The sequence below is a fragment of the Peromyscus maniculatus genome, chromosome 11, assembly GCF_049852395.1.
Source record: "Peromyscus maniculatus bairdii isolate BWxNUB_F1_BW_parent chromosome 11, HU_Pman_BW_mat_3.1, whole genome shotgun sequence".
NCBI classification, from domain to species: Eukaryota; Metazoa; Chordata; class Mammalia; order Rodentia; family Cricetidae; genus Peromyscus; species Peromyscus maniculatus.
This window is the reverse complement of record NC_134862.1, coordinates 37182290-37209716: the sequence shown is the minus strand read 5'-3', so window position 1 is coordinate 37209716 and position 27427 is coordinate 37182290. Positions and strand designations below refer to the sequence as shown.

General features: G+C 49.5%; 1 protein-coding gene across 9 annotated transcripts in view; it reads right to left on the bottom strand.

Moving 5' to 3' along the window:
* Mgat5 (alpha-1,6-mannosylglycoprotein 6-beta-N-acetylglucosaminyltransferase) overlaps nt 1–27427 on the bottom strand; it is a 292499-nt gene that overhangs the window by 42598 nt on the left and 222474 nt on the right. For all 9 annotated transcript variants that reach the window (XM_042258034.2, XM_006994301.4, XM_015987778.3 and 6 more), the window contains one exon: nt 2533–2682. In XM_042258034.2, the coding sequence (XP_042113968.1) occupies nt 2533–2682 (150 nt within the window). The remainder of the gene's footprint in view (nt 1–2532; nt 2683–27427) is intronic.

The window sequence follows — 27427 nt, the reverse complement described above, 5'->3', positions numbered from 1 at the left end:
AACAAACAAAAAAAACCTTTGTGTGTGTGCAAGCACAGAGGTCAGAGGACAATTTCAGATGTCACCCACACACCCCTTCCATATTGCTTGAGACAAAAATCACTTGTGGCTCATTGCTGCACACCAGGCTGGCTGACCTGTTAGTGTCTGGGGTTCCTGTTCCTGCCTCCCATTTTGCCACAGAAGCACTGGAATTACATATGTGTGCTCCCACATTGGCTTTAGGTGGGTCTTGGGGATCCAAACTTGGGTCTTCATGTTTTTTGAGTTACTTTATCCTATGAGCTATCTCCCTACCCTTTCACCAAGTGTTCCTAAGTATGGGTGTTTATGAAGATGGCATGCCAAAGGCCCAGAAGAGCTTCAGTTCCCAATTAGTAAGCATCAGGAGTCCGAGGCTCCTTCATGACTTGATCTGTGGGAAGCCAGGATACCTGGAACCCACAGTGGTGTCTATTCTGTTCACCCCAAAGCCAGGTGTATCTTCCAAAATGGAAGTCTTGGGCTGGGGAAACGGGCTGGTTAGTCAAGTGCCTAAGATCCAACCTGAATTCAATCCCCAGAGCCCACATAAAATACGTGGGGCACAGTAGTGCATGCTTGTAACCCGAATGCTGGGGAGGCAGAGACAGGCAGAACTCTCCTGTTCACTGTCCAGCTAGCCTGGCCTGTTCGGTGAACTCAAGGTCAGCGAGAAACCCTATCTAAAAAAACCAAACCCAAACCCAAACCAACCAACACAAACAACAAGAAACCCCAAGGTGTGGTCTGCAGAGAGAGCTCAGCAGTTGAAAAGTCCCTCTTGCTTTTGTAGGACCTGGGTCAAATCCTAGTACTCACACTGGGGTTCATGTGACTTGTCTGACCTCAGGGTCCGACATGCACATGGTGCATATACATGTACTCAGGCACACATACATACATGTGAAATAAATATATAAAAAACCCTATAAGGTGGATAGTACCTGAGGAATGATATCCAACATTGACCTCTGGCTTCTACATGGATGCACATACACGCGTGCATGCACACACACACACACATACACACACACACATATGTACTTATGTACACATACACAAATAAATAAATAATCCCCAGTGGGGGTTCCAACCACCAATGCCACAGGGTCTGAACCCTGCCCCAAACTGTGACCAACCAGACCTCATTTCCTTATCAAATGTCATATTTTAACATCACATATAGGTAGATTGGATTCAATTCTCTCCTGAATCTGTCCCCTGAATCTGGTTCCTTGTGGCCCAAACGCCAGATGGTTCTACATCCCGGGCATCTCACAGGTCTTTCAAACCCCTACAGTGCTTCCTGAGTTAGAGGGCCGTTGTCCTCATCTGAGGACGGGGTGTGAGGAGAGCAGGTCCGGGACCTGGTTCCTTGAGCAGCAGTGACTGGTAGGGTCTTTGACAGCTGTGGCCTCTGTCACCCTGTCTGAAGGCCATCCTCTGAGCAAGGCAGGACCTTACCTGTCCACTTGCAGCCGCTGGCTTGATGCCCAGCACAAGAAAAGTCCCCTATACTCAGGGGACTTTAAAGTTTTACTTCTTGGGGTTCTGGGGATAGAACCCCAAGCCCTGCGCTCATCAGATAAAACGCTGCCACTAAACTCTAGTGAATATGTTTTTTCTCCTTGTAATTGCAAAATGGATATTTTAAACAAAATCAAGAAATGAATTCATAGCAACCAACCACAATTTACAAGTCATTAACTTTTCCCCCACAGCTGCTCTTAGACAACCCTGCCTGGTTCTTGCTTAGAACTTAGGCAGGGTCTTATGCATCCTAGGCTGACAACAACCCCTCCTCCCCCATGTCTGAGGATGCCTTTGAATCCCTGATCCGTCGGCCTCCCAAGTGCTGAAATTACAGGCATGTAATGCCATGTCCAGCCTTTCTTCTTTACAGCCAATACATAGATACATTTGAAACACAAAGACACATGTAAAGGTTTTGTAATTATAAAGTATATATGTCTGCATAAACACCCAGAAAATCTTATAGCTAGGCTAATCGAAGCTAATGTTTCTGTGGAATTGTCATTAAATGCATTATTTCAACAAATAATAATAGTTACTAAAACTTCAGATAATACAGTACAACCCGCATCTGGTTCTATGTGGTGCTGGGCAAGCACTGAGCTAGATCCTTAACCTATTGGCTAACATTCTATTGCACCATTGAAAAGAAAACATGACCAGCAGACCAGGATACCAGGATAGCCAGGGCTACACGGAGAAGCTCTGTCTTGAAAAACAAACAAGCAAAACCCCAAAACAAACAAACAAAAACCAAACGAAAGAAAGGAAGGAAGGAAGGAAGAGAAAGAAAGGAAGGAAGGAAGAAAGAAAGAAAGAAAGAAAGAAAGAAAGAAAGAAAGAAAGAAAGAAAGAAAGAAAGAAAGGAAAAGAAAAGAAAAGAAAAGAATGCATAAAAGACTCTGATCCCATGTCCAGTGCCAGGGGAAACAAAGCTATAAGTCACGCGTAAGTTTATGAATCTGCTGGGAAAATTACCTTCGTTTCCCGGAGAAGAAACTGCAGGTCACGCCCACTGAGGATGCCGTGATTTTTCACGTAACTGGGAATGTTCTTTGTGCTGGAGCCATAAACAGTGGCATGCACTTCCATGTACGTGTGGATGATATCCAAGTAGATTTTCTTATTCTAGAGAGGGGACATTAGCAGAAAGTGTCATTAGTGAGACAACCTGCTTGGGGGGTCAGAACCTCGAGTGAGAGCTACAGGGCACAGAGACAGGAGAGGTCAATGCTGAGATCTTAGGCGCGTGGCACGCCAATACTGACATTTATTTTAAAAGCAGTCTGGCCTAGGGATGGAGACATGACTCAGTAGGTAAGTATGGTGGCCTGCCTGCAATCATGGTGCCAGGGAGGCAGGGACAAAGGATCCCTAGGATAAGCTGGTTAGCTGGACTAGCCAAATCAATGATCTCTGGGTTCAAGTGAGAGACTCTGTCTCAATACCTAAGGTGAAGAATGATCAAGAAGATACTGACGTCAACCCTTGGCTTTCGTATGTACCCCCCCCCACATGCATGTATGTACAGGTATAAATAAGTGTGCCTGCATACAAGCAAACCCATACACATGCACACAGACTGCCGTAGAGACAGATATATACACATGAAAATAGGAATCTGTCTGGATGATCTTGAGGGCAGACACTGTCATAACTGCCACAGCACAAGTCTGCAATCAGAACCATGTTGAGTGCGTGTGTACATACACACACACATATAATTAATATATGAATGTTACAGAATAACAACAGTCATGACCGAGTGTTTGCAAGTATCCTCCTTATTTTGGGAATTACTAGGGACCCAGTGTATTGCTTTTGGCTCACTTTGTCTTTTGGGAAGGAAGTTTGCGTGTGGTGGGGCAGGGATGAAGACTTGGAGGAGGCAGCCAGTTGGACTGGAGTATTTATCCAGAGTTGTTAAGCTGTCTCCAGGGAATACAAACATCCCCTGCTTGCCAGTATTTCCTGTGATGATTAACTCATGCTCAGAACTGCAGTCCACTTCTTTCTGATGCGGGGCAAGAGGCGGGTCTCTCACAGTGTGTACTGATGGACCCAGCAGCTGGCGAGCCGAGAGCACCCAGGCGAGCCACGGGGACAGAGAGGTTAAGTGAGAACTGTGAGGTGCAGTGAAGCCGTGGAGAGCACTCACACTTTTTTTTATCAGAAGCAAAAACCGGAGGTCCTGCATCAGTGGGCACAGGTTTCCGCTTCCAAAATTGAAAGCACCTGTGCCCAGGAAACAAGCTCGCTTTCACTTCACATTCATGGGTGAGCTGTACAAGCGAATTTTGTACGGCACACCCCGCCCTCCTCCTTTTTAATTTAAAGGATCCAAGCTCTGTAATGGTTTCCAGGTGTGTCAAAGTAGGACATGCTTTTTTCCTATTCTGAATCCCCCCCATCCCCCCGCCCCTACACACACATTGGGCAAATCTAATAAAAGCCAGTTTGTGACCAAAGACTGTTAAGGAACTTGGAGTACAAGTGTGTGTGTGTGTGTGTGTGTGTGTGTGTGTGTGTGTGTGTGTGTGTGTGTTGGTGGGTGGCCCTAGCAGCCGAGAGGGCAGAGAAATGGACTTGAACCTGAATGAAGCCGGTCTGTCTCTCTGTGTGCCATTCTTCTCCTGTGTCTATTACACAGCATTCTGGACTTCGGAGGAAATCTGCCAGAGCTATCAGAAGTATCCAAGTTAAAATGACCTATTTTGTGCATCAGAGTAGCAGTCAATAATAAGCAGCCTTCTGACTGCAGGCTAGCCCATGAATAAAGCAAATAAATGCCTGAATCGCAGGCTCAGTCCTGCGCCATGCATGTCTGGTGTGGTCCAAGCTGCTGAGCTTATTTATGTATCTTTCGGGGATGTATCTTTCCGAGATGTGGTCGCTTCACCAAGCAAGAGGGGGACAGCTTATAAGCCCCGACTTCTTACTTCAAGCCTGAGCCCTGTTTAGGACCTTCTACCTCTTGTAAGTTAACTGGTAGGGTTCTAGGATATGGCTGCCTATACTAGGCATCTGGCAAATCCTGTGCCCACTGTCTTCTCAGAACCCCACTCCATCCCCATTCCCTGGGAAGCAGGCAGGGAGCTCTGTAACACCACTGACTTTCCTATTGGCCAGCCCAGTGGAGACCCAGTCCCAGGGCAGCTAGCAGCCCCAAAGAGCCTGCGAGACCCCTTCCAACATTCAGACTGTTCAACACAGAGGGCTAAGGGTCAAAGGTCACTCGGTGTTGGAGTCAGCACAGACAAGGAGAAGGTAGGAAGCGGGTAGGTGGGCAGACAGGAGGCAATGGGAGGGGCTCAGGGCACCATCTCTGCCAGAGTGAGGGGGCAAGACTGACAGAGAGAGATGGAGGAGGAGGAGGAGGAGGAAGGGGAAGGGAGGGGAAAGAGGAGAGAGGGAAGGAAGAGGAGCAAAGGCGAAGAAAAGGCCAAGAAAGAGGAAGGAGAAGGAGGAGGAGGAGAGGAAGGAAGAGGGAGGAGGAGGAGAGGGAGGAGGAGAGGGCAGAAGAAGAGGAGAGGGAGGGAGGGAGAGGGAGGAGGGGGAGTGTGAGAAGAAGTGGAGAGCCGGGCTCGGGGATGCATCTTAGTATTAGAATGTGCACCTAGCGTGCATGAAGCCCCATGCGTCTCTAGCCTTGCCATCCTGGGCTACATGAGACACTACCAAAGAAAGAAAAAAAACAAAGCAACCAGTACCCAAGCTTTAGCCATGGCCACCTGACATCCCTGAGTCTCTAGATACCTACGGCAACAACGGCTCTGGCCACCCCGACTCTTCCCGGGTACACCCTACATGTTCACATGGGGCAGATTTCACTGATCATGCAAAAGAGGCTCTCAGGACAGCCTGCTGGCTTTGAAGTGGGGCCTGGAAGTGGATGATGCAAGCATCTGTCCCTAATGCAAGAAGAGGCTTTCCTGCTAGCAGCCAGCTGCTGAGTGGGGAGGCCCCAGCCGGGGCTGCGACAAGCCGCAGCAGCCAGAGGCCCATGTCGGTCCACTTGAGTCTAAACCCCTTTACTGTGGACAGAGTCAAGATTAGGATCCCAGACAAAGGCCTGGGAAAGGAAGGGTCTGCGGGTCACACATGTGCTCCGATCAAATCCAGGGAAGGCAAGGGCTCTTTGAAGTCGTCCAAGCAGGAAGACATGGGCAAGGAGGAAGACCGCGGCAAGGCTCAGGAAGTCCGTGAGGGCACTTGGGTGTGGGGAAGTCTGAGAAGAGAGTCCCTTCAGAGGAGAGTTAAATAGTCAACTGAGAAGATGCCAGCAGGAGATCAGAGGGGAATGTCTCAAGCAGAACCAAGCTTTGGATTTGACGTGACAGATAACGCTACCTCTCTTGGCTACAATTCAGCCGCACCTAAACATCTTGCCATCATTTAGGATGTCAGCTGTGATTTAGTGTATCTATCCACCAACAGTTCATGCTTTGGAAAGCCACATGTTAATGACATCTAACGGTGGCCCCTTGGAAGCCATGAGGATCACAGAAATGGAGATCTCATCATAGCTAGTCTTGTGGCAGTTTTGTAGAAATCTGGGAGACGGAGCCATGTTTCTGTTCCAAATGGAGCTGCACCAGAGACTCTCAGACAGCTCCCTGCTGAGACTAAAGATCTGACAACACACAACTTGAGCAAAGAGGAGCTGAGTCTGGCTGATAGATGGAGGGAGGGCATGCAGTCTGTCACGGTGGGGAAGGTGTGACGGCACAGGAGGGGGAGGATGCTGGTCCCACTGGCTCCAGCCAGTCAGGAGTCAGAGGGACCGGCAATGGGGCCAGGCCGGAAATCCTCAGGGCTCACAGAGACCCACTTCCTCCTGTTAGAGGTTCCATACATTTTCCAGAATGCCACCAACCGGGGACCAAGTGAGCCTATGCGGTGGGGGAAATCTCAACTCAAACCACACTAGCTCCTCAGATGAAAGCCCATTCAGTGCTACGGGAGCCTAAGAAGTATTTCTGGCTCAAATTCCAGGCCTGAACCTGGAGTAGCCCCAGCCACATTGTGGCTTCTTCGAACTCAGCAGGCTGAAGAAGAGGGTGAGTCAGTCACCTTGTCTACCAGGTTCCCTCCTCTACTCCCGACCTCAGTGACCAGCACCAATCTCCTAGGAATCTCAACCAGGTTCCTATTTATTGTCCGTACACCCCTGTAACCCTGAGTTAGCCAGCACACATGCCAGATTCCTCGCTAGTCAGCAGCTGGATGCTCGAGGGAGAGATGGGACAGATGCCTGAGCCTACCCCAGTCCCTGTTTTAAAACTCTGATCCTTTGCTCACCTGAAGAGTGCTGGAATTAATACAACCAGTAGTGTGTGTGTGTGTGTGTGTGTGTGTGTGTGTGCGCGCGGAAATACGGTGCCGCCCACCTTGATTTTTGAGGTAAGGTCTCTCATTGGCCTGGGGCTTACTGACTGAGCTGGCCTGGCTGGCTGATGATCCTCAGCCTTCCTATCTCCACCTCCCTTGTCCTGGAATGATAATCATACACCACTGTATTCAATTTTTAACGTGGGCTCTGGGAATCGGAATCAGAGCCTCCTGCTTGTGTGGCCGAGCACATCACTGACGGAGCCATTACAATGAGCATCTTAGCATACCTCCCCGTGGCTCAGGAGGTCTGAAATGTCAAGGAAGGACTAATGTCAAACCTCACTACAAAATAACTACTATGCCTCGATGCTTCATTTGGAAAAAAAAAAAAAAAAACTAACCAGGGGAAGCAATGTTAGGCATATGGACAGTGTTTATACATGTGGGTGTTTGTAGTTCAAGTCCCTAAGTTTGCACAAGGATGATCTAAATTAACTTCCAGATGCTCGGTACTGAGGAGTGATGGTTTGCAGGGGTAGGCGCAGCCTGACTAACAACTGTAATATATAGTTAAAACACCACCAGGTCTCTATAAATCTGGGTAGCATTTGGAGGTCGGCTATGATTTAATAGGTCTACCAATAGTTCTCGCTTTGGAAACTCACATGTTAACGGCATCTGGAGGTGGAGGACCTTTGGGAAGTAATTAGGATTAGATGCAGTCTGAGGGGGTGGGGGTGACCCTCATGATGGAATAATGACTTTATAAAAAGGAGCAGAAAAAGCTGAGCCAGCACATTGTTCTGTTCACCAGCATGAGGCCCCTCACCTTGCCATGATGCAGCTAGAGGCCCTTACCAGCCCCTGAGCAGATGATAACCATGTGCTTGGACCTTCCAGCCTCAAACATTTTGTTAAAACAACAAAACATGGGCTAAGGTAATACTTTTCTGTGTGTGTGTGTGTGTGTGTGTGTGTGTGTGTGTGTGTGAGAGAGAGAGAGAGAGAGAGAGAGAGAGAGAGAGAGAGAGAGAGAGAGAGAGACAGACAGACAGACAGACAGACAGACAGACAGACAGACAGACGAAGACTGACTGCAGATACCCAAAGGCCAAGAAAACCTATTCTTAAAAGTCCTATCACCTGCTGACTGGAGGTGCAGTAGGAAAGATGTGCACTAAGTATGCTCCAGAGCATCCTCCATCCCTGTCTCACAGACACCATGGGACCAGAGCATCCTCCATCCCCGTCTCACAGACACCATGGGACCAGAGCATCCTCCATCCCTGTCTCACAGACACCATGGGACCAGAGCATCCTCCATCCCTGTCTCACAGACACCATGGGGCCAGAGCATCCTCCATCCCTGTCTCACAGACACCATGGGGCCAGAGCATCCTCCATCCCTGTCTCACAGACACCATGGGGCCAGAGCATCCTCCATCCCTGTCTCACAGACACCATGGGGCCAGAGCATCCTCCATCCCTGTCTCACAGACACCATGGGGCCAGAGCATCCTCCATCCCTGTCTCACAGACACCATGGGGCAGAGCATCCTCCATCCCTGTCTCACAGACACCATGGGGCCAGAGCATCCTCCATCCCTGTCTCACAGACACCATGGGACCAGAGCATCCTCCATCCCTGTCTCACAGACACCATGGGGCCAGAGCATCCTCCATCCCTGTCTCACAGACACCATGGGGCCAGAGCATCCTCCATCCCTGTCTCACAGACACCATGGGACCAGAGCATCCTCCATCCCTATCTCACAGACACCATGGGACCAGAGCATCCTCCATCCCTGTCTCACAGACACCATGAAGATGCTTCCATGAGGACTCAGATGAGCAACCTACAGCCTTCCCAATGCTTCCAGGTCTCTAGCTTAGTTTAAATTCTCATTAAAAATAACTGATCTAACTGATTAAAATGAAAATCTACCACACCTCATCTGGAGGCATGGGGGCGTGACGCAGAGGAACAGGGAGCAGGGGAGCGAAGGAGTGGACTGTTGTCAGAGCTCCCTGTCTATTTCTGGCTCTAGCCTGAGGCACAATAGGGAGCAAGATATTAAGAGCTCTGGGAAGTCAATTCAAGCCAAACAACACTGAGCTCTTCAGGGCCGGGTGAGAGGTGAAACCGAGACCTGGAGGGTCAGGAGCTCTTCAGTCAGCGTCTCTTGTGGCCCAGGAATAAGTGTGATGCAGGAAGTAGGGCTGTGGGACAATGCTTTTGCACACTGGTTTAACTTTGGCCCTGTTTAAGAAAGGATACAGTCCATTGTGATGGGGACCACCGGGGGGTGGTGCAGGAGCCCGAGGCAGCGGGTCACATGGCCACCTCAGTCAAGCAGAGGACAGGAAGTGAGGCTACGTTACAACACATAACAGCCCGCCCCCTCTAACCCGCTTTCTCCAGGGAGGTTCGCCTCCTAAAAGTTCCCGTCTCACCACACAAGGTGGGGTGTGGGGGATGGAGGGACCGCACAGCTGTTAAGAGCACTTGCTGCTCAGCCGTGTGGACAGGAGTTTGGATCTCAGCAACCAAGCCAGGCAGCTCACAAATGCCTGGGACTCCTGCTCCAAGTGATCTGATGCCTTCTGGTTCCTGCAGGAACCCACATGCACATGTGCCCATACTTACACACTGACACAAAAACACACACACACATACATACATACACACACACATACACACACACACACACACACACACACACACACACACAATTTAAAACATCAAAAACAAGGCGGAAGGAGCCCAAAGAACAACAGAGAAGTTGACCTTTGCTTTTGTACCTTCACATGAGTGCCACCCACCACCACCCCATGAAAACACACACACACACACACACACACACACACACACACACACACACACACACACACTCGCTGACAGGTACTTTGGAAAGGGTAATATGCCCTTAGTTTATATCCTGTTAGACACCTAATAGAACCATGACATTGATAGGAAGGTACTTTAAAATGTGGCACCAGTAACAGCCTTGAAGGTCTAAAGGAACGAGCCAGGAATGGGAATTCTTGCCTGACAAATGCTTGCACTGCCCTGCCCTGGCCAGCCTGACCCAGTGCCCACATCCCTACTGATCCAGGCGGAGCCACCTTGTTAGCATGCTCCCCTGGTTTCCAACACTGTGTCTCAGGGATTTCTGCATTTAACAAATGCCTCTTCAAGGGCCCTCTGGGGAGCTGCCAGCCAGGTTGCAAAAACAAGAAACCCTTTGCCATGATCCCCTTTCAGCTCAGAGGAGGGCAGGAGGTCATCATAGTGGAGAGCTGGCTTCCTTCTCCCCAGAGCAGAGGCCGTCACTCGCTGCATCATGATGTCCCTTATTCTACTCAGACACAGTCCTTCAGTGGCAAAGCCCACCAGCTACATGGCTGTGCTCAGGGAGGGCCTGGAAGGCTAGAAGCAGACCACTGTGGCTGCTCACAGGTGTCAACAGGTCCTTCACATGCTACCTGCTATCGGCTCCACCTGTGTGGTAAAAACTGAAACAGACTGCAAGTGCCAAGCAAGAGAAAGCTGTCACAAAGTAAGGTTAGGAGGATGCTGGGCAATATTCAAGGTGTGTGTGTGTGTGTGTGTGTGTGTGTGTGTGTATTGTAGTTGTGTGTAGTTGTGTATGCGTGTAGTTGGGAGGCAGATGTTGACCCCAGATGTTTTTCCCAGTCTCCATCCCCCTTGTTTCCTGAGGCAAGGTCTTTGGCTAAACCTGGAGCTCACTGATGGGCTAGGATGTCTAGCCAGTGAGTTCCAAGGGATCCTCCTGTCGCTGTCCAGCCCTCGGCCCTGGTGCTACAGATAAGTGTCACCACATTGGGCTGTCCCCACAGGAGTGCTGGACATCGGAGCTCAGGTCACACACGTGCTTGGCAAATGTTCTGTGAACTGAGCCATCTCCCCAGCCTTGTGAAGTTGCATGCTTTGGTAAACTCCTCAGAATGCTAGCGGATGGCTGATGGAGTGATGGACTTCAGGACTCCGTCCCTGAAGCTGAGTAAGGGCTTTGGCAGAGGTTAGCTGCTGTTTCCTCACAAAGGAGAACTGCGCTGCACAGGGCTATCCCCAGAACATCTCCAAGGAACCTCACAACATGAGGTGGTCAAGGTGACGAAGGTCGTAGATGTCATGGTCAAGACTGGGTGTCTGCTAGCCGGTAAGTGCTGATCCCAGAGACCAGTAGCAAATAAGAACCAAGTGAGTTCCTCAGATGAGCAGCCAGCCCTCCTCTAGAGGCATAAGAGGTAAGTGCCCCTGGTATGAACGGCTGCTGGCTGTCACCTACCTGAGACAGAAAGGAAGATGTCTTTGGAGAGATCAGTTCCCAGTTCCACCTAGTCAGATAGGGGCCTCCAGGGAACCACTTGAAGAGCCTCATTGCCTCCCGGAATTTCCGTCACACACAGATGACTGCCAGACACACATGTACAGACCTGCAGTCAGATACTGAGCTCCCAGGACCAGGCTTCTCTTTGGGGATGGGTGGACCGCACAGAAAGGTGCCTATTAGGGGACCACTGGGCAGAGTGCTGCCCGCAGGGGTGACAGGGACAGCAGGTGGCTGGAAAGTCAGGTGTCAAGAAGAAATCAAACCCCTAACCTGGAAAAGCCAAATGGTGACAAAGGACAGGTGAGTGATATACAGGTTTGGGGAGGCAGAGGGTTGGCAAGAACCCCTGATCATCTCTCTAGAGAAACCTGGCATCCATCGCCTGCAGAGCCCAGGAGGTAAGGCATTAGGCAGTATCTGTTCTATTGTGGCGGCTGTTGCCCAGTCCTGATCTAGACTTTTCTCCACCTTGTCCTGGAAGTTTGTGTGGGGATGGGGAGAGTGGGAAGATGGTGGGGGAAGGAGAAGGAGGCTGCAGAAGGTGAGCCAGCTCTTGGGGGAAGCAGGACTTGGCAGCCAAGGAGAGAAGCTTAACTTCAAAGGCTCTTCAGAGTTTCCATTATCAAGCTAAAGTGGGTACTTTAATTACTGCAATGGGATTGTTCTTGGAACGTAGAGTAATAGAAGGCTAAACTTTTTTACTGTTTAAGAGGGGAGGGGTATGTCCATACTGAATCCAAAGGGCAACAGTGACTACAAAGTGTGTGTGTGTGGGGGGGGGCGGCTCAGACAGTTGGTTTTCCTTGTAGCCTGGGAAATCCCACTCCTTCAACTTAATTCTACAAGGTGCTTGTAGGCAGAAGGTGGATGATCGAGGTACATCTTGGCTCACACAGGTTCATTTCTAAGAGGTTTAGAAAAACAGCATACTCAATGTGACTTGGTGGATATTGGTTTGTGGGACAGGGACTGAAGCTGATGGGCAGAAACTGTACGTAGCGGACAGAGTCGTTTCCGTGATGGGCTGGGGGAAAAGCCACAACCTGCTACTCCCTCAAGTTTGGTAGTGGCAAGGCTGTCCACGGGGTCACTTGCCTTCCCTGGAAGGCCCCATTCAGGATCAGGGGGGTGGAAACAGAGAGGCGGTGATCCCCAGAGAGATGCTTCTGAGCCACGTGCATACTTCCTACCTGATGGGTAAGAGTCAAAAATAAAAGGAAGGTGGCCAAGCACGTTCACTCAAAGGCTTGCTTTTTGCTGAAGCCCAGAGGTGGCAAGTTCTCCTATAACTACTTTGATCCTTAGCAGCTGCAAACTGCCAGGGCCAGTGTAGAGAAAAACGGATATGGAGTGTGGCTCCTCCCTGTGAATTTCCAGTCTGTTTCCCGGGAGAGCCTGGGCAAGGCTGTAAGTGCTCTGTGGGAGGCAGGAGGCCCCATGCAAGTTCAAGCTCCCCTAACTGCCTGGATTACACCAGGCAACTTAACCCTGCCCACTTAATTAGTTCTTTCTGGGTATGTGTGTATGCAAGTATGTGCACATGAGTGTGAAAGCCAGAGGACAACCTTTTCCTAAGGCACTGTACACACAGACACACAGATACACAGACACACACAAACTTCTTGACACCTGACTTTCCAGCCGCCTGCTGTCCCTGTCACCCCTGTGGGCAGCACTCTGCCCAGTGGTCCCCTAATAGGCACCTTCCTGTGCAGTCCACCCGACCCCAAAGAGAAGCCCGGTCCTGGGAGCTCAGTATCTGACTGCAGGTTTGTACATGTGTGTCTGGCAGTCATCCGTGTGTGACGGAAATTCCGGGAGGCAATGAGGCTCTTCAAGTGGTTCCCTGGAGGCCCCTACCTGACTAGGTGGAACTGGGAACTGATCCCTCCATAGACGTCTTCCTTCTTTTCTCAGGTAAGTGATAGCTGCTGTATAAATAAAATGTGTGTATACATATACTATATGTGTGTGCGTGTGCGTGTGCGCGCGCGCATGTGTGTTTTGAGACAGAGTCTCTCACTGGTCTGGATCTCACAGAGTAGGCTAGATGGCTGGCAAGTGAGACCCAGAGAGCTGTCTGTTTCCATTTCCCCAGTGCTGGAATTAAAAGCCAACATGTCACCAAACCTGGCCTTTCCTTCTTCTTCTTTTTTTTTTTTTTTTTTTTTTTTTAAATGTAGGTTCTGGGGCTTGAACTCAGGTCTTCTTATACAAACTGAGGTATCTACCCAGGCTTGGGGAACCTATAAACTTTATTACAAAGTTCCGTGGATGAAAAAGAGGGGCCGTGGTGATTTGGAAGTCCTCTGGGCCATGAAGACTAAGACTTTACATTCACATCACACATCCCTTTAGCTTTCCTTGGGGCTTAGCCATCAGAGGCAAGAAGCTTCATGGCTGCTGACACCACGCAGAGCCCCTGTCCCACCAGTTCCCCATCTCTGGGTGGTAACGTTACAACTGCCTTCTCCCTCCAAAAATCTGCCTCCTGTTGAATGGGACCATGGATGGTCAAGTGGACAAAAAAGACAGATGATACATCTCAGAGTGGGGACAACCTAGAGAAGTTGCCTCCCCTGAAGTCCCCAGATAATCAGAAGCCCATCATCTCCACCTGAAGGCCTTCAGTGCCTTAGAGCAGCTGACGTGCAGGGGTCAAAGATCACACTCAGAAACAACCATGGAATGAAATGCGTAACAATCACAGGCGGAAAGAAAACACAGAGCAAGACTGTTTTGGAGTTTGCACGGGTAATCACATCATCTAGGAATAAATTTGGGCCGGGGTGTAGCTCCGTGTGCAGAGTGCTCCCCTAGAGTGTGGGACGGTCCTCCTCTCTGTCCCCCGTACGGCCCCTAGCATAACCCAAGAGTGATGATGCATGCATGCAATCCCAGCACTTGAGGGGAAGACAGGAGATCGAGGTCATCCGGGCTACACACAGAGTATGAGACTAGCCTGGGATATACTAGGAAATACAGATAAACCGTGGATCCATACTTTCAAATGATCTTATACTACTTCTTTATAAAAAAGGGAGAAGACACCACTTTGGTCTTGTCTATGTGAAGAGCAGCAAACACTGCTGTGTTCTAGCATCGATGGTGGCACATTGAAGATGCCACCCACACCCACATCCTTCAGGTATTCATGTTCATGGACAGCAGCCCACGGACTTGTAGTTTATTAAGGAAAAATCTCTAAAACGTAATTCCCTTACGTTTCTTCCCGAGGACGGAAGACGCACAAGTCAGTCACACGGTGACAACACGTCGGATCTGTTCATTCATGCATGGTGGGATGAAAGGTAATTGCTTTCTTGCGATTCTGAACTTTGCCTCATGTAATTATAAGGTGGGGATGGGGTGGGAAGACAACAAAACCTCACTCAGCAGCCCATCCCACATGAAGTGGCTACATGGGAATCGGGCAGAAGAGCCTATGGTTCTGGGAAACCGGTAAGGCTAAATGGTGTCAGCCAGGCCCACGTCTACGGGACAATATCTGTATCCTTCACTGTAAAAAGGAGGTGGAGCCTAGGCCCCTGCCACCCTCTCACAGCTGGGAGCATAAAAGGCACCTTGATCACACATACAAAGTAGGTACGTGACATGGACACTCTTGGGAGTGTCCGCACTTCGGAATCCTTTAAAGGCAGCAGGTGTCGTGTGAAATCAAGAAGGGCTCCATTCATTGAATTTTAATTACATAAAGCACAAGCCAGAGGCCAGACAGATGGCTCACAGGGGACAGGTACTTGACATGCAAGCCAGGAGACCTGAGCTAGACCTCCAGAACTGCCGGCGGGAGGGAAGAACTGACTCACAGAGGGGTCCTCTCACTTCCACATGTGCCCCTCCAACCTTTCAACACGTTAGGTACATACGTATACAAACACTACCACCACCATCACCACCACCACCACCCCCACCCCCAAAACACACCAGCCATGACACGGAGAAACAGCTATACACAGTGAGTAACGTGCATGCCATATAATCCTGGCACCACATAAAAGCCATGGCGCATGCCAACAATCTCAGCGCTGGTGAGGCAGGCACAGGAGCATCACCACCCTGAGGCTCACTGGGCAGCCAGCCTGGCGGAAATGTGGAGATCTAAGTCCAGTGAGAGACCGGAGCCTGAAATATAAGGCGCAAAATAGGAAGACACACACTGTTATCTTCTGGCCTCCATAGGCACATGCATAGGTAAGTGTGCACACATATTTACACACACACACACACACACACACCACCACCACCACCACCACCACCACCACCACCACCATTCTGTTGCTGCTTTAGAGGCATCCCTTTCTTTGGAGAGCAATTATTACTAAGCAGCACCTTTTTGGGGACATCATGACGGCCAAACAGAATCAGGCAGGTCACAGCTCTACTGTGGCGCGTGTACAGGAAGAAGGGGTCGACTCTATTCAAGACAGCGCTGCTTCCAAAACATCCAGGCTGTCTCTGCAGATCACGCTGGTCTCCCCTGATTAGCAACTTCGCTGACTGAGTAGCTGTCAGGACTTAGTGTAGGAGAGAGGAGACTCTGTAAACCGGTAGGTAGCACACCTGTCCCCAGGCATGTGATCCGGGGCTCTATTTATATTTAACATGGTGAGCAGTTGGGGTCAAAATGAATATCCTAGATTAAAAACACCCAGATTAGAAGATTTATCTATTTATTGTGTGTCTGTGTGTGAGTGTCTATGGGGGTCCAGAGGACAACTTGGGGAGCCAGTTCGCTCCTTCCGCCACGTGGGTTCCTGATTTCTACTTAAGTCATCAGGCTTGGTGGCAAGCACCTTTGCCTACTGAGCCACCCTGCTGGTCCAAGATAATCTAGATTCTTATTTCAGTTCAGCGACTGGTCTGTGGGTTATTGGGCAGGCTCCCAATCTTTAATTTTCTTTCTTGTGAAAAGAAACTCTTGGGCCAAGGATGGAGCTCGGTTGGCAGAGTGGTTGCCTAGAATGGAGAAAGACCTGGGTTCTTTCTGTGGTGCACATCTGTATTCCCAGCACTCAAAAAGGGGAGACGGGAGGACCAGGGGTTCAAGGTCATCTTTGGTTACACAGTGAGCTGAAAGCAAGCCGGAGTGACATGAGTTTCTGTCCAAAAAACAAAACAAACAAACCTCTTAAAACTGTTCCCTGGGGGCTAGAGAGATAGTTCAGAGGTTCAAAGCATACAGGGCCTAAGCTTGTTTCCCAGCACCCACACCAAGACACCCTCAAATGTCTGAGACACCCCCAACTGTTCGTGGCTCTAGCTCCAGGGGTCTGACTTCTTCCTCTTCTAGTATCCATGGGCACCTGTACTCATGTAGACACACAGATAAACACAGACAGGAAGTCAGTCAGTCAGACGGACAGACAGACAGACACACATACACACCCCCAAACAAACAAACAAACCCACCACCACCACCGCCACAAAACTGTCCATTAGCCAGGTATGGTGGCTCACACCTGTAATCCCAGTCCTCAGGAGGCTGACACAGGATCGCTGTGAGTTCAAGGTTAGCCTGGTCTACAGATAAGTTTTGGAGACTAGCTTGGACCTCAAGACAAGACCCTGTTTCAAAGATAACCCCTAAACAAACAAACACCCCCCCTCTTCATTGAACTCAATTTCAAATGGAACCAAATCAAACAAAGCCCTCCCTAGCATTTCAGGGGCGTTCACAGAAACAGGAGAGGTCTTTGTTTGTTTGTTGTTTCTTAGACAGGGTTTCTCTGTGTAGCTTTGGAGCCTGTCCTGGAACTTGCTTTGTAGTCCAGGCTGGCCTTGAACTCACAGAGATCCACCTGCCTCTGCCTCCCGAGTGCTGGGATTAAAGGCACATGCCACCACCGCCCGACAACATGGGAGTTTTTAAAGTTTGTGGTTTGAAGGGTCATAACTCCTGCCCCCAATCTTTCTCTCCCTGTACATGCCCCACTATCCCTGATATATACCTGAATGGCTGTGCCCAGCACACAACACAGGGCCCAGAATGACCCAAGGCATGGTGCAGTGTAGGACAGACCCTTGACTTGCCTAGAGACCTGCTAAGCTTTATACTGAAGGAAAAACGAGGACATGGCCGCTCCAGGTATGGCTGAAAAGCAGGTTTAGTGTAGATACTAGGGAGGCACGCTCAGAGGCTTCTGGAAGTGTCCAGACTGCACTGGGCCATGAGTAGAGAGAGGGCAAGTGAGGGGGACCTGGAGCCAAGAGAGAGCATGTGGGAAATCAAGAGAGCACATAGCCAAAATGCCTGGGTTATATAGGAAAGGAGAATGGGGAGGGAAGGGCAGCTCAGAGGTTTAGGGTTGGGGGCTGGGCATGCCAGCCAGGATGACTCTGTAACAGGTCTTATGAGTAGGGCCTGAGAGAGTCTGGAAGTCAGACTCCTCTTTGATATGTTAAATCGCACCTCAGCTACCCCTGGGTCCTGAGTTTCTTAGAGACCTAACAGATACTGAACCTGCTGACCCAGGGGCTCCCCGTCATGTCAGCAGCCCCGCACTGGCTTGCTTCTACCGTGCCACACATTTGCTGCGGCAAATTTCTGGTCTCCAGCCCCAGCCCAGACGTGCCGCGCCGGTTAAATTTCCTCTCCCAGGCCCTCTGCCCCAGTCACACGTGCTAATACCCAGGCTTCAGCATGATGGATGTGCTGACTGGTAATAAAGTGCGTAATCTCTCCCCTCAGAGCGCCGCGTGTCAGCACGCTGCTGTTGGAGGCTGGGACCTGACGTGTGACAAACCAAGCCACTTAAAACAACTTTTCCTTCCCCGCTCTGATCAAAATGAGAAGCACCTTCTGAATTGCAGGCACAGTCGCTGTTTTGTCCAGGTATACAGATTGAGATTCTGACTCAAGGGCAGAGGCAGAGGTTTTTTTTCCCCCTCCAAAGACAGCTGACAGCCGGCTTTAAAGGGACGGCTGATTTGTAGGAGAGGAGCTAAAAATATCCTCCCTTTTCCTCCCCCTCCAAATAAGGCACGTGCTGCCGATAACGTCTTCATTCCTGATTTCTTGAAAACACGAAGATGGCAAACTAAAGAGTGATGAGTGTAATCAGAGCACATTGCAGTATGAAGCGCCGTCAATGAATATGTTCAGGAAGGGAGGGCACAGTGCGGGGCTGCAGCGGAGGAGCGCTGGTGTGGAAGCAGGACCGGCTAGAATACAGGACCGGCTAGAATACAGGGCCGGCTAGAATACAGGACCGGCTAGAACGCAGGCGGGACCAGGAAAGCTGGGGCTCACCTTGCTCCATCATTCTGGGAAATGTCTTCTGTGACTCCACGTCCTTCCCTGTCCCACTCTCCCGACTCTGCCCTGATTCTCAGTTCTGCTCATCTTCACCAGGACGGACACAGACAGACATACCCCAGGGAGGAACGGCAGGCCGGGGAGGGGAAGTGAAGCCCTCGGGAGGCGGGTTCACCCACATCACCCTAGCATTGTCTTTGGGTAACAACTGAGGCTTAGGATTTGAGTGAAATTTAATTTCTGGAAACAAAAGGACTTCCAGAATGAAATAAAGGTAATCCTGTAATGGAAATTGCAACTTTGCATGTGATATTTGCTTTTTTTTAAAGCACATACTACTTTACTGGGACCCCAAATATTGGCCAATCTAAGATATAGACCCCAGAGTGGGATTCCCTAGGGGCAGCAGTTCTCAACCTGTGGGTTGTGAACCCTTTGGGGAATCACAGATTAGATATCCTGCATATCAGATATTTACATTATGATTCATAACAGTAGCCCAATTACAGTTATGAAGTAGCAACAAAATAATTTTATGGTTAGGGGTCACCACAACATGAAGAACTGTATTAAAGGATATCAGCATTAGGAAGGTTGAGAACCATGGCCCTAGAGGATGAGGAAAAAATATAAAAATGTTTGTTATGATTCTCAACATTTTAATAACATGAAGAACACTATTGTTGTGGCACTGTATATTTGTTCTTCATGCTATGTGTACATGCATGGTCATGTGTGTGTACATGTGTGTGCATCCATATGGAAGCCAGAGGACAACCTTGGTTGCCATCCTCAGAAAGGCCACCTTGTTGTTTGAGGCAGGGTCTCTCTCATTGGCCTGAAGTCATCAATAGGCTACCCTGACTGGCCAGTGAGTCCCAGGCATGCTCCTGTCTCTGCTCCCCTGCACTGGGATTACAATACACACCACAGTCTGTACTGTGGTGTGAGGGATCTGGAGCTTGAACTCAGACCCTGTGCTTTCTCAGCAAGCACCTTACCAAAGAGCTATCTTGCCATAGCCCCCCCCCCCATACTGCACATTCTTATCAGTAAATCAGTATCTGTATAGGAGGAAGTCATTTTTTTTTCCCATGAGCAGGGCTGTAGCAATCAAACAAATTGAAGGCGACCTGGCAACTTGGAACCCTGAATGGAGCCTTGCAGGAAGCCAGTGCCATCAACTGCTGTGAGCAGGAGGGAGAGGCAACGAAGAAGCCACACCAGCCTCACCTGTCACGGCCACCGAAGACCCCCACCGGAGAATGAAACTGCTCTCTAAATTCCCGCAGACCATGGGAAGGAGTGAAGGAGCCCACCACAAGGATTTCTAAGAGGCGGTATGTGGTCCCTGGTCCTTGACAGAGACTCTGAGCTGCACACGGCAGACTCCCTCTAACAGAGCATCTTCCACCCACAAAAGGGGAAGAGCAGGGATGCTTCAGATTCGTTAGAGCAGCAGCATGCCCCGGCCCACATTAGTTCTAATTCCAAATGTATTCCGGTCACCTTCACACACCATTAGCTCAGCTACCAAGCCATTAGACACCATATGTGCATGCCTGAGGGCCTCAGGGTCTCCAGGAAAAGAATTAATCACTGGGAACCTATCTGGCTGGTCGGTCTGGTAGTTCAGCTGGTACAGCATATGTGAGCACACGGAGGCTGACGCTGACGTCTGCTTGGAAAAACTCAAGCGCGAAAACTCTCCTTCAGGAAGGAGTGGGTCTGGGAAAAGCAGAGGCGGCGGCTCTCTGCAGATGTTCGCCAGGTCTGACTTTCCAGATGGTTCCAAAGTTAGCATGCGCATGTTAAATTTACCAGTTCATACAGCATCAATAAGAATAACTGTAACAGGGGCTGGGGCGGTGGCTCAGTTAGTCAAGTGCTTGCCTTGCAAGCCTGAGGACCTGAGTTCTAAACCAAGGTGGGGCCAGGCATGGTGGGGCATCCACTCCTGTGACCTCAGCACCAGGGAAGCAGAGGTCAGCAGATTCCTGGGGCTCACTAGCCAGCAAGTCTAGCTGAATCTGCAAGGCCCAGGGCAGTGAGAAACAAAGTAAATGGGGACTATGCATACATGTATAACTTCATGAACACACACACACACACACACACACACACACACACACACACACACACACACACACACACACACACACCAGGCTGAAAAGCATCACACATACTTAAGAAACTGTATAGAGACATTGGATTACAGTACCACTAGAAGGAACAGAGGAGCAAATGGGCCTGAGAAATGATTGTCAGTGGCCGTTAGCATTAAGAGCAAGAGGCGGGATCAGCGTGATAGCTCAAAAGGGGAAGATTCTTGCTGTCAAGTCAGATGGCCCGAGTCCGACCCCTGGACCCATATGGTCGAAGCAGAGGACGCATTCCCAAAAGTTGTCCTCAGTGACTAACTAAAATATCATAAATACTAAACATTTTATAAAAGAGGAAAGGCAAGATACAAGATGTCATGTGTTTGCAGACGTTATCAGCTCACGCTGCTGATTAAGGAGTCTTGCTAAATCAAATCTGCGTTTCATCAAGCCACTATATCTTATCTACCAATTTCAGAAAATACAGCAGGAAGAGAAAAATCATGAATCTTATCTGGCACGTACAATCAGGAAAAATGTCGACCATGAGCAGACTTAGCTGCTTCAACAAACCAACCTCCATGAAAAGAGACTATGTATTTTATTGTTTGTAGTTCTGGGGAAGGACCCAAGGGCTTCGGGCACTCCAGGCACATGTCCACCACTCATCTCCACCCCAGCCCTGCGTTGGATTCTAGGGCATCCAAAACGCTTTTCTGACTGCCACGGGTACCTGCATGCATGTGGCATACATTTACACATTAGAGGGAGGGAGGGAGGGAGGGAGCGAAGGAGGGAGGGGGGAAGGAGGAAAGAAAGCCTCCCTAGCCATTAAGTTCCGTTGTGACAATGGACTGTGGGGTTTCCTTCCAGAGATCCTTACATTTTAGAGATGTATATCCAAATTCAACATCAAAATCATCTGTGGTGAGCTGAGGGGACAGCTCACTTAGCTGGCTATGCAGGCACAAAGACTCTGAGTCCAGCCCCCAGAACACACACAACAATGACTTCTTCTTCTTCTTCTTCTTCTTCTTCTTCTTCTTCTTCTTCTTCTTCTTCTTCTTCTTCTTCTTCTTCTTCTTCTTCTTCTTCTTCTTCTTCTTCTTTTTTTTTTGAGATAGGGTTTTGCTGTGTAGCCCTGGCTGTCCTGGAATTCACTCTGTAGACCAGGCTGGCCTCGAACTCAAAGCTCCACCTGCCTCTACCTACCAAGTACTGGGACTAAAGGTGTGAGCCACCACCGCCCAACACCTTCCTTCTTTATGAGGTAGCTTCTCTTTGTATCCCCAGGCTGGCCTTGAACTCACTATGTGGCTGAGGATAACCTTGAGTTTCTGATCCTTCATCTTTATATACCCAGTGCTGAGATAGCCTTTCATCAGCACACCTGCTGTATGTGGTGCTGGAGGTCAAACCCAAGGCTTCAGGCTTCCTAGGCTACCACTCTGAGATAACTGCATCCCCGGTCCAATTAAGCTTTTCCAAGGTGCTGTGTTGGTGCATAAATACTTGCAATGCAAGGCACAAGCAAAGTGAGTGTGTGTGTGTGTGTGTGTGTGTGTGTGTGTGTGTGTGTGTGTGTGTGAAATTCCTCCATTATTTTACTGGTGTCTTTGCTACCCAGAATTAAATAGCATTTTGCAAAAGTCTAACCTTCACTAAATCCCAAAGCTACAACCTAAGCTTGTGCATAAGCAAATGCTTATACTTCTTGAGTGTGATTTTATCAGCTTGAGTGATGGTTAATATAATTACGTCATTACCACCCAAGTGTGTGTGGCACAAACAGGTCTGGCAGGAAACACACCCAATGCCCAATGCATGGTATGTAACAAGGCCTTTGAGAAGTGGAGTGCCCCCAAAAAGGATTCTTCAGCTGAGAATCCTCAATGGCCCCTTCAAGTACACCATCACACATAGTACCACAGGTTAGCAGCTTAGCCTTTAATTCAGGAGCTTGTGTGGCTGTTTCAGATTTTAAAAAACCACAGCAATATTCATAGTGACCATCTATTGAAGACTTAACTGTGCAGCATGCTTTTAGTTTATACCTTTCTCCGATCTTGTGAGGTCTCCTTATGTCTGTTTAGCAGATGAAATTCAAAAAAGTTGGTGGGTTAGAGGCAGATGTGGGATGTACCGGGCAGGAAATGATTTCACAATCCCTTTCTTAATGGCAAACATCTCTAGTCTGAAGGCTGCTGTGGTTTGGAAGGTTTATGTGTGCAATCTCAGTCCCTGAGAGGTAGTAGAAACTTCCAGAGGTAGAGTATGAGAGGGAGTTATGTCCAGGGGCAGAGTGGGAGGCAATTATGTCCCTGGGGTGAGTGACAGGGCTCCTGTAGGCATACTCCCCCAGGCATGCCCACAGAGTGGACATGACAGGGTCTTTCCAGCTTCTGGTCTCACCGTGTGTCCTCCTCACACACAGGGCTGTTGCTGCCGGGATGTCACCTTCCACTTCACCCGCACTGAGCAAAAGCTCTTACTCTCCAGAACTGTGAGCTGAACAAGCCTCTTTTCTCTCTACATTGCCCAGCTCTGGCATTTTGTGATAGCAACAGAGCGTGAACTAACAATACAGATACCGTCCTTGTCTTAGGGCAAGGACGCTCCCAGAAAACATTCCTGAGAATATACACCACATACTATAGCAAACACTTCTTGGCTTATTTATACAATCCTACGACTTATATAGCATGTCTTTTTTTCACACAGGACAAAACTGGGTTGATAAAGCTGGCTGCTTGGACACCGGGCAGGACAGGCAAAGCCCATAACCTTATCTCTTCCCCATAAGAACACAGCTCCACGACACAAACCACCTGCTCCTTCCGACCCTTCGGGTGAAAAGCACCAAGTGTTTCGAGAGAGGGGTTGGAACAGCCTTCACGCTCCTCCCCTTGGTCCAGTTCCATTTGAATATTTGCATTTGACTCTCTGGAGAGGGTCATTTTGTATCTCTCCTGGCCTGGGTTTGCCCTAGAGATGCCAATGTGAGCATGACCAACGGGAGCCTGTCCTCAGCCCAAGGTTTGTCCATGTGACCTCAGGGCAGGAGTCCTGGCCCAATCAGGATGAGAACCACTTGCGCACAGTGAGGTTGGCGGACCATACCCCCCCCCCCCCCCCCCCCCCCCCCCGTGTGTGTCTACAGGAAACAGTCTTTGAATTCCTGAGCAAGTCTGTGATGGGAAGCCCTACAGTGGTACAGATGTCTCCTCACCAGGACAAGGAACTGAGAGCTCAGTCTGTGGCTAAGCTGTGACTCATCTGTCTTTTGGGTCACAGCCACAGTAATACTCGCCTCTTATTTTACCCTTGAAAGACTAAAACTGGAAGGGAATGCTTGATTCTAGACAGGGAGTAGGAACAAGTCCCAGAAAGTATCAGAATATTCAGAACAGACGTATGCATTTCTGAAAGGCCCTGGGCATAACATTTCACAACAGCATCACCAGACCATAGCTAATTCATTGCAGCAAAGAGTCTCGACACCCAGTGGCAGAGCTGAGAGACAAGCCAAGAAAAGATGGGTAGGACAGGGGATGGGGAGGTGTGGGGAAAGGAGGAAGGACAAAGGAGAGCAGGCCGGAGGTGAGGGGGTAAGAGAGGCCAGCTACACACAACCTTGAGGATTTAGAGGCAGGAGGAGTAAATCACAGCCAGTCCGTCTGCATGGGGAGCCCAGGCACCTTAGCAACCGCCACCACGTAACCACGCCCATACAGCAGGCCCGATCCCAAACCATTGTCTCAAGCAAGCCGGAAAACCCTGAGCTGTATGTAAGGCCCCTAGTTTAGACGCCGCCGAGTAAGTGTCAGATACAAAAGCACACAGGAAGTTGGTGTCAGGACTTGTAAACACACATCCTGTTCTGTATCTGAGGCCTCCACTTAAGACGTGTGTGTGAGTGTGAGTGTGTGTGTCAGGACTTGTAAACACACATCCTGTTCCGTATCTGAGGCCTCCACTTAAGACGTGTGTGTGAGTGTGAGTGTGTGTGTCAGGACTTGTAAACACACATCCTGTTCCGTATCTAAGGCCTCCACTTAAAACGGGTGTGTGTATGTGCTTGCACGCATGCATGCATGCATGTGTATGTGTGTTGTGTTGTGTTGTGTTGTGTGTGTGTGTGTGTGTGTGTGTGTGTGTGTGTGTGTGTGTAGGCATGCACATGCCAGAGTGTATGCATGGAAGTCAGAGAGCCATCCCTGTTTCAGTTCTAGCCTTCCACCCTGTTTGGGGACAGGGTCTCCACGGAGAGCAGGCTAGCTGACGGCAGGTTTCTGGGGACTCCTGTCTTTCCACTGGGCGCTGGACTAGAGTCAGCCCTGCTCCTGAGTCGGCTTTACATGCAGGCTCTGGAGAGGAAACTCAGGCCCTCTCATTTGCATGAGCCCTTTACTGAATGAGCAATTTCCTGAGCCTGAAGACCCCTTCTTTTAACTGCAGCATAATCTTGATCTGGGGTTCTACAGTCGCTCGTGTGGTGGACTCTGGTGGAGCTAAGTTAGAGAGCAATTACAGAAGATGTGACTCTAATACTTCTGCTTCTCACATACGAAGTCTTAAACTTACACTAAGCTCTGGTCTCACGTCCCCCCTCCTCCTCTCTCCCTCCCCCCTTTTCTCCCCCCACCAATCTTTATGCTGTAGAACTTCTGGTGAATTAGGCACAAAATCACTGTGTCCCAGAAGTACCTTTTCAGTACCCTCTCCAGGCAAAGCTCTAGTACCAGCCGCAAAGGACAAACATTTCCAGGTCCCACGTCCATTTTCAGTGAGATTTAGGGTGGATCTGGAGCTGAATGGCAGTGAGCAAATACTGGCATGCTTGTCCGTCCAGGCTGGTGGATTCAGTGTTTCTAGGGCCTTGCTGAGAGGACAAGTGTCACATGGGTCCGGTCAAGGACTGTGTTAGAATTAAGTCCACGCCACCTGCCTAGACATTTCATGGTCCAGCAGCATGCACAATGGCCAGGTCTCCTAACTGAGCAAGTGTTGGAGGCCCCTCTGCCTCAGAAATCTGGAGTGGTTAGACAGACAGATGCATGGAGAGGTCCCAGCTGTGAAGACCATTAAGAGTTTCTGATGGCAGAAGTCCTTTCCTCAAAGCCTGTTCAAGCTATTGGGATTTGGAAAGCTAGCCAGGAGGATGAAGAAGAGAAGTGAGTGAGAGTCATTTCCCTCAGCCCAGGGCAGTGGCTAGAGTTCCTGCTTCAGTTCAAATCCTGACCTTGTGACAGGCCTCAGCCTCCACCTGCCTCAGGTGTATGTGTACACATGTTCCTGTGTGTGTAGGTACACATATGCAGGTGCCTGTGAAGACCAGAGGCCTTCCTCAGGTGCAGGCCACCTTGAATTTTTTTTCTTCTTTTGACAGGGTCTCTCACTGGTCTGGAACCTGCCAAGTAGGTTTAGGCTGGCTGGCTAGCTAGCCCAAGGTATCCCCCTGTCTCTACCTCCCCCACGTGCACAAGACACACAGCTTTGTAGGTGGACCGACTCAGTTGCCTGTCTATCCTCTCCACCTCAGCTCTGTCATCTCAAACTGGGATTTATAGTCTTGAGGACTTTGTAACTACTGTGATGACCTCACCGGACGTGGTGAAGACACTCAGACGTTAGCATGATCGTCTTCAGAGGACCCCAGTCCACTTACAAAGACCATCAAAGAAGGGATAAGCCAAGGGCAGCCTTTCCGAAAACATTCCAATACAGCAGGGCTAACTACAGGCCCCTCTGGAGCTTCACCCCCCTTTGAGGAGATCAGGGAGGGCGCTGGTTCATCTCGAGGACAGATGGGCTCATTCAGTACACAGGGCTGCACAGCCACAGCCAGAATTCATGAGCATATGCTGCCTATAGGATTTTTATTTAAGCATAAAATTACACATAGATGCTAAATACTATTTTAGAAGCACAAATGTTATTACATTCAAAAATATTTTCTAAATTGCTTTATCACTATTTCTCAATGTCACCATACTTCTTGTAATAAAACAATGGATTCTGCTTCCAACAAAGAGCCCACGCTATCAAGTAAGTCTTCTCTTAATATGTATATTAATGCTGTATATGTGTTAATATGTTAACATAAAACTGTCAATAGGCTCCGTCCTTGCAGGACCTGTTCTGAGGGCTTGGTGACATGGCTCTACATGGATGTAGAAGGTTCCACATGGGCAAACCCTTGGATTGAGCTTCTACACAAATATGACTCCTACCAGCTTTCTGGCTGGCAGGGGAAGCCACTTAGGTGCCAATGCTTTAAAAAAAAAACAACAACCAACCAACCAAAAAACAACTTAGCTTTCCTCTCCAAGATGTGAGCAGACCCAGACTGCTGCTTCCTTCTTGATGCTGTGATCTTGCTGCACTGGCTGAGGTTCTGAGAACCGTAGATTGAAGAGTCACAGGGACTCTTGCATCAAGAGGGCCTTGTATCAAGGTGTTCTTACTTGTGGTGGGGCACGGCAGTGGAGCAGGAGGGAAGGGCGGAGACCAACACCAGGCGCTTTATCAGTCCCCACTGTGTTCTTTTGAGACAGGGTCTCTCCTTGAACCTGGCGCTTATCAACTAGACTGGCAGGCACGCCAGTGAGCTCTAATGACCCACTAGTCTAGGATGACAGCTGTCTACTGCCAGGCCTAACCCCCTATCCTTCTCATGCTTTCTCAGCGAGAGTTTTATGCACCAAGCCATGTCCCCTTGGTGCCCTTTGTGGGCATGTTTCAACCTCTGAGACATGAGCATCATTCTCCCAGACCTTCAGAGCCTGGCAGCCTCAGAG